General features: G+C 39.1%; 2 protein-coding genes across 2 annotated transcripts; both read right to left on the bottom strand.

Moving 5' to 3' along the window:
• Positions 1-4,224: 4,224 nt before the first annotated feature.
• On the bottom strand, positions 4,225-4,892 carry LOC121236606. Its single transcript, XM_041133049.1, has 2 exons — positions 4,734-4,892; positions 4,225-4,584 (listed from the first exon to the last, which is right to left on the bottom strand). Exons 1-2 carry the CDS (start codon positions 4,890-4,892, stop codon positions 4,225-4,227), a joined length of 519 nt encoding a protein of 172 aa, XP_040988983.1.
• Positions 4,893-5,558: 666 nt separating this feature from the next.
• LOC121236607 lies at positions 5,559-6,341 on the bottom strand. Its single transcript, XM_041133050.1, has one exon. The coding sequence runs from the start codon at positions 6,339-6,341 to the stop codon at positions 5,559-5,561; it is 783 nt and encodes a 260-aa protein (XP_040988984.1).
• Positions 6,342-7,788: the final 1,447 nt, after the last annotated feature.

A 7,788-nucleotide genomic window follows, 5' to 3' on the forward strand; every position in this document is an offset into this window, starting at 1 on the left:
AATTATTGTAAAATGTTATATACCACATCTCTACCTCTTAAGAATTATAAATATTAAACACATTTTTTTAAATATTATGAAGTTCATATGTTTATATTTATGCTAAAATTCAAAACTCAAATATCAAAGTTTTATGAAAAAGAATGTGATTCATTGCTAAAAAAATATATTTTTTCCATGTGAATCCTACATTTACCTATTTTTTTTAAAGAAAGTGTTCGACACTTGCACACAAATACTCTGTCTAAAATGGGGCAGGCTGCAAGGACGTCAAATAATGCAATTTTTTTTCGTTTTCCAAGTTATTTTCATGCTTTATATATGCTGAGGCTGAAACCAAGTGCATGCATAGTACTAGGAGTACTCAAACTTTAGTAGAAACTTCGCTTAACTTAGGGTGGGATCAGGTTAATCATTTAGGGTTGAAGTAAGTCACATGACAGCTAGGTAAAGATATTAAAAAGTTGAAGAGGGTTTAAGCCTAATGGAATTAAGAAAAAAAAGAAAAAAAGAAAAAGAAAGAGAATAATATTGGTAGATGCTGATGAAGAGTTTGAGTGAAATGCCCATATTCTAGTACTATTTATAAGTTGGTAGATAAAACATCAATTATCATGGATGATGTGATCACCCATTATATAAAGTTACTAAAACGTTTGTGAATAAACAGACTTGCATATATATATATATATATATATATATATATATATTTTAAAATAAGTATATATATGAGTACTACCTCTTCTTGAATAAGATTACTTGCCTCTCGAGTACTATGAGATTAATATTTGCAACAGAGTGAACACTAAAGTGACGCAAAAACTGATATACAAATAAAAAGTCCAACAAAGTCAATCCACTACTTCTAATTTTTCTTATGATTCTTCACAGGGATTCAAAGTGAAGTTCTTAATCGGACCTCAAAAATAGAAAAGAAAATATAACAGTCAGAGAACTAACCTGATTTTGAAAATCGGCCTGATTGATGATTATGTCAAATTATTTGGGGTTAGGGTTAGGGTTAGTGTTACCGGTTAGGGTTACGGGTTAGGGTTAGTGTTACGGGTTAGGGTTACAAGTTAGGGTTAGAGTTAGGGGTTAGGGATTCCATGCTCTGTGGGCTTCACATTTCAGATCTAGTGTTCGAAGACGACAGGGCTTCGTGGGTTCAAATATGTGGTAAGAGCCTAAGATAGCAGGGTTTGTGGGTCTTGGGTTCGAGGAGAAGAAGAGTAGAAGTGCCTACCTACTCTGTAGGGCTTCGGATTGCCGATATGCTGGAGAAGACGAACCGGCTTCGTGGCTCTGGTGGAGAAGACGGAGTGGGTTTGTGGAACTGGTGGATGGGAATGGGGAGAAGAGGGTGCCGGCTTACTGGTTTCGACGCTGACCGAACCAGTGCGGAGGAAGACGATGCGTTGGGATTGGGGAGGATGGGAATGGGGAGGAGGAAAGAAATCGAGCAGGAGGATGGGAATGTGAAATGTGAAAATTCTAATCAGGCAAGAAAAGGAATTCCCATCCTCAAGTGCAAACGACGCTGTTACCGCCACGTAGGACACGGTTCCGCAACCGGTTCCCCAAACCAGTTGTAAGTAGAATTTTTGTATATCATATAGGGCGGGAGTAGTACTCATCCAAGCCAATGCATGGTCCCGACCTTAACCATAAGGCTCTAGCCCCCACACTAGATTGGAGAGCTGCGTTAATGCTCCTGTGATCACGATCCTTTTCTCTTTTATCTCTAGCCTTGACCAAAAACTCCATTTTTTTTTTGCGCAAATTAACCACGAAGTTTAAATTTTAATTAGAAGAAAAAATGTGTATTCAAATAGGTTTAATCAGCCGAATAATAATAATAAAAAAATACATTGCTTGTAGTTTGGAGTTAGAAGATGGTCTGGTTTCAATTTTGGTCATTCAGAAAATATTTCATCTCATTATTATAATTTTATTAAATTCTCAAATAAAATATAATAAACAATTCAATTTTTTCAAATCTCAATTCAACTTTTTAAAATTTTAAAATAATAATTATATTAAAAAATAATATTTTAATAATATCTTTTTCTTATTTTTATCTTTCATCTACCATCTCATCTTATCTATGAATCAAACCAGCCCTTAAAACATATAATTTGCTTGCAGATCACCTGCAATTTTTGACCAATCACATTGCATTGAATGAGTGGGCCCGGGCCCTCACATGACAAAGGCAATTAATCTGGATTCTTACGTACCTTTTTTATTAAAAACATGACCGGCAGAATAGTTCGACCATTTTTCCATAAAAAAATTCGTCGGATCAAATTAAGAGCTCATTGACTTGGCTTGCTAAGGCCTATATCTTTTTTTCTTTTATTGAAAAAGATATGTATCGTGTGTATGATCGTCTTGCGAGTTCAATCTCATAGAAACTGGAGTACTGAGGTCAAATTAATCCTCAAAAAAGTGAAAAAAACAACCAAACCATGAAGTAACTCAAGAAGATTAAACGATCATGTTCTAATATATACACGAAAACCACTCAACAGATCTCTATCATGATACACATGAATAAATGATTAATAGAGGGAAGAAGCAATACATATATGTGTGTACACAATCAAACTACAAAGGAAAAAGAAAAAGTGGTGCCTAATCTTCTGGCTCAACCTCTCATCAAACCTCTAATCTTCTAGTTAGACTAATGCATAATCGTTTTGCAGTTTTGGAATCACTCCAACAAGAATTTGAAAACTTCGAATGGGCAACAAAAACTACCTTCATGATTTTCATTCTTTCTTTAAATATCAAACCAACATTACAAACTCCAACTCCAACTAGGAAAGAAAAAAAACTAGGAAGAAGTAAACTAGGAAAGCAGTAAACTCGGAAAGGAAAAAAAAGAATTGATCCAAAACAAAAACCGAATAAATAGACATTCTAAAAACATAGACTTTCTAAAATTCCTCTGCATATCATATCAGCTCCATCAGCCCTGTTGATTATGGATTTAAATTATCCCCTTCTGGATTTGCCTCCGCATCAATATTCCCCTCTTGATTTGCATCAATTGTCGACTCTCCTGAAGAACTTGACTCTGGCAAGTTTTGCTGAATGTAAGCAGCAAATAGATGTAGGTATAAAAGCTTGAGTTCCGAAGTTGGCAACCAAACAGAATCCGAGTTCGGACGATGGTTCCACTGGACTAAAAACTTGTAATATCCTCCTCGACGAGTGGAAACAAATTGATGGTCAAGAATGGCAGCAATCTCATCTTGCGGCGCTGTATTCTCTGGAACTCGCAGAATTGGTGTTACCTCGGAACTGGTAGTGCAGAAAATTCATTGACATCACCCTTGGACACAGTAAGGTCTTCTATGTTACCTTAAAAACACCTGCTCTGCACGCATGAAGCTTGGTAAAACTCCCCGGAGGGAAACGTTCTGGTCTTAAATGAACAAGAACCATATTACCTTTGTTAAATTGCCGATCCTTACGTTTGGAGTTTATTGAAGCAGCGTAATAATTTGTATGGAAAGTAAGGCGCCGTTTACATTCTTCGTGGACATCTCGTATATAGCTAGAAAAATCCAGTGCAACCTTGCTTGGCCTGGGTGGCAACGGTAATGAGTTGATATCAAGTGGGGTGCTAGGGCGGAACCCATAAACCACTTCGAATGGAGTGGAGCCTGTTGATCTGTTAACAGAATTATTAAAGGCAAACTCGGCATGAGGAAGTACCATATCCCAGCTGGTAACATGATCCGCGACAAGGCAACGTAATAAATTTCCCAAACTCTTGTTGGTTACCTTAGTTTGGCCATTAGTTTGGGGATGAAATGCACTTGAAAACATCAGCTTTGTCCCTATTTTCGCCCACAAGGTCTTCCAAAAATAACTTACAGATTTGACATCTCTATCAGACACAATGGAAACTGGAATACCATGCAAACGGACGACCTCCTGCAAAAATAGCGCTGCAACTTTGGATGCATCATATGTTTTGTGACATGGAATAAAATGGGACATCTTGGAAAAACAATCTACCACTACCATAATTGAATCGTGTTGCCAGAGAGTTTTTGGCAACCCATGAACAAAGTCCATACTAATATGCTGCCATGATTTGTCTGGAATGGGAAGTGGCGTATAGAGCCCTGCCTGATGCTTGGTTCCTTTATTGAGTTGGCAAATCCGACACTGATCATCCACTGTCTGTACATCCCTCCGCATCTGAGGCTAATAGAACCGATCAACCACAATAGCATAAGTCTTATCATACCCGAAATGCCTTGCTAAACCCCCGCCGTGGAGTTCTGAAATTAGAAATTCCCGAAAGGACCCACACGGAATGCATAGGCGTGACTTGAAGAATAAAAATCCCTTACGCAACATATAGTCACTATCAGATGGGTAGTCATGATTGGAGAGATCACTCCATGCATTGCCAAAATCTACATCGTTGGCATACTCTATTTTTAGAACATCGAATCCTACAACATTAGTTGAAGATATATGTAACAAATGAGGTCTCCTGCTCAAGGCGTCAACCACTTTATTCTCAGTCCCTGACTTATGCTTAATAACAAATTCAAATTGCTGCAAAGAATCCATCCAACAGGCATGTCGTGCATTTAGTTTACTTTCAAAGAATCATGGTCTGTAAAAAGAATGAGTTCTCTTTGGATTAAATATGGTCGTCAATGCTTAAGAGCTTGTATTAAAGCATAAAATTCCATATCATAAACCGAGTAGCGTTGGCGAGTGTCATTAAGTTTCTCACTGAAAAAAGCAATGGGATGGCCTTCCTGACTTAGCACACCTCCGATTCCAATATGCAAAGCATCACTGTCCACTTCAAAAATTTTAGAAAAATCTGGCAACTTGAGCACTGGTGCTTGCCCCATCTTTGATTTTATTTCGGTGAATGCTTTGGTTGCTGCAACACTCCACAAATTTCTTTTTTCCTTTCAAACACTAAGTGATCAGAGCCATTATAGTGTTGAAACTGTGAATAAATCGCCGATAGAAAGTGGCCAAATCGTGGAAACTTCTGACTTCGAAAAAATTCTAGGGAGTTGGCCATGTCTAAACAGCATGCACCTTTGCGCGATCGGCCTCGACTTCGTGATTTGAAATGATAAAACCCAGAAACTTGGCACTATACTTCATAAACGAGCACTTGTCCTTATTAACAAATAGTTGTTCAGCTCTTAAGACCTTCATTACCTGCTTGACATGGCTCAAATGATCCTGCACACTTCTGCTAAAAATTAATATATCATCAAAGTAAGCAACGAAAATTTTTTCCAAAATGGTTTGAGAACTTGTGTCATGACGCGCATGAAAGTGCTTGGCACGTTGGTTAATCCGAAAGGCATAACTAGCCATTCATACAAATCATCTTTTGTCTTGAAAGTCGTCTTCCATTCATCACCCAACCGGATACGAATTTGGTGGTAACCACTCTGAAGATCGATCTTAGTAAAAATAGAAGAACTACTTAGTAAATCGAACATGTCATCAAAACGTGGAATGAGAAATCGGTATTTCACGGTTATTTTATTGATTGCTCAGCTTTCCACATACATATTCCAACTACCATCTTTCTTTGGCGTAAGCAAAACTGGGACATCATAGGGGCTAAGACTTTCTCGAACAAAACCTTTGTCTAGCAACTGCTGAATTTGTCGGCTAAGCTCTTCATTTTCTGTTGGACTCATGCGGTAGTGTGGTACATTAGGCAAAGTCGAGCTAAGGATCAAGTCAATTGCATCTTGCACCTCTCTCATTGGAGGTAGTTGATTCGGCATTTCATCTGGCATGATATCCCAGAATTTTTCCAGCAATGCCGAGAGCTCCACTGATACATTACCATCCCCTTGCTTCGCCTCACGTCTAACTACCATTAACACCAGATTGTCTTCATGCATAACTCGAGTGAATTGTCGCACCGTCAAAACTGGGACAACCTCATTCTTTGTCTCAAATTCTGAAACCTGTAAAGGATCCAAAACAAACTTTTTACCTTTGAAATCAAAGGAGTAAGTGTTAGCATATCCATCATAAAGAACCCTCCAATCATAGAGCCATGGAAGTCCCAATAACATGTGGCAAACGGTCATGAGAATTACATCGCACCAAGCTTCATCCACATATTTTTTTCCCAATGAAAATTTAATCAAGCAACGCCGGTTCACTAGGACTGAGTTGGTTTCATTAACCCAACTAATCCGATAAGGAGTGGGATGCTTCTCGATTTTTGGTCCCAAATGTTCGACAACAGTTTCAGAAATCACATTCATACCACTCCAATTATCAATAATGGCATTCAAAGCCCGACCATTATGCTCCATTCCTGTGTGAAAGATATTGGTGCGCAACCACTCGGAATTGGCTTGGAGTTCTCTCTTTGATCCCGTCAATACTCTCTTGATCACGCAACTGGGTAATTCTAACGCACCCAAATGCTCTTCTTCACCATGACTATCCCTTCAATTTCATCCGAACGTAACGAACCTTTCTATCCTCCGATACAGCGAACCAATCGAAATAATCCTCGATAGCTGTTAACCAGTCCTTGAAAGCATTGGGTTCTAACTTCCCATAAAAATCCGGCACATCAAACTTCATTCTCTTGGTCAGTTCCTCAAGAGGTTGATAATCTACACCATGTTCGGCATGTCCTCGGTGAAAGTTCCGCCTATGACGTCGGACTCGAGGCCCATGATTCTCAAGCTCCTGATATTCTTCCTCGTCCCCCTCTTCCTTCGCATCTCCATCACTTCCGTCCACCCTTCCCCCATGAATTGCTCCACACCCTCTTCGATTGAAAGGCCCATACTCCTCTGGAACGTAACACTCATCCATAACATCAAACCGATGAGTGATTTGCTCTAAGATTGTGGCAAGTTGGTCGATTTGGTGCTGCAACTTGGGTTGGTCTATGTTTTGGTTGATGGGATTTTGGTCGTTTGGATTTGGGTTGTTTGGGTTTGGGTTGGTGGCCATGGCGTATGAAGTACCATTGCGGGTTAAATGCATGAGACGAAAAACTCCGCAGTGAAGGAGCCTTGCTTTGATGCCAAAATTAGTGCCTAATCTCCTAGTTCAACCTCTCGTCAAACCAAAGAGTTAGACTAATACAGAATCGCTCTGCAGTTTTGAAATCACTCCAACAAGAATTCGAAAACTTCGAATGGGCAACAACAACTACCTTCATTATTTTCATTCTTTACTTAAGTATCAAACCAACATTACAAACTCCAACTCCAACTAGGAAAGCAAAAAAACTAGGAAGAAGTAAACTAGAAAAGCAGTAAACTCGGAAAGGAAAAAAAGCAGAATTGATACAAAATAGAAACCGAATAAATAGACATTCTAAAAACGCAGATTTTTCTAAAATTCTGTTAAAATTCCTCTGCATATCATATCAGCTCCATCAGCCTTGTTAATTACGGATTTAAATTATCCCCTTCCAGATTTGCCTCTGCATTGATATTCCCCTCTTGAGTTGCATCAAAAAGATCAAAAGGTAGGTCATGATGTGCAGGCCAGTGGGAGTACTGAGATCGACGATGGCGATCTGATATGGGTATACTAGTGCTTCTGGGTGGTTTTATGATACTTGTCCTTGATCCAACGAATTAGGCCGGAGGAAGTACCTTTCTTCACCTTCTTGACTCCATTAGAAGCCACAGCTTTGGTCTTTCTGTGGCCTTCTCCGACCTTCTGTTTGTACCTTGCTGTGGTTGAGTTATTCTTGGCGGAGGAGTTGGCGCCGGCAGGGACAGGATCTGGGTT

Source organism: Juglans microcarpa x Juglans regia, chromosome 6S (genome assembly GCF_004785595.1).
Source record: "Juglans microcarpa x Juglans regia isolate MS1-56 chromosome 6S, Jm3101_v1.0, whole genome shotgun sequence".
In the NCBI taxonomy this organism is placed as follows: Eukaryota; Viridiplantae; Streptophyta; class Magnoliopsida; order Fagales; family Juglandaceae; genus Juglans; species Juglans microcarpa x Juglans regia.

Excerpts from the sequence above, each read along its gene's own strand:
- LOC121236606 (XM_041133049.1), bottom strand. The coding sequence starts at position 4,892 with ATGGGGCAAGCACCAGTGCTCAAGTTGCCAGATTTTTCTAAAATTTTT. Across the intron at positions 4,585-4,733 it reads ACACTCGCCAACGCTACTCG|CAATTTGAATTTGTTATTAA; the intron begins GTTTATGATATG and ends GATTCTTTGCAG.
- LOC121236607 (XM_041133050.1), bottom strand. The coding sequence starts at position 6,341 with ATGGAGCATAATGGTCGGGCTTTGAATGCCATTATTGATAATTGGAGT.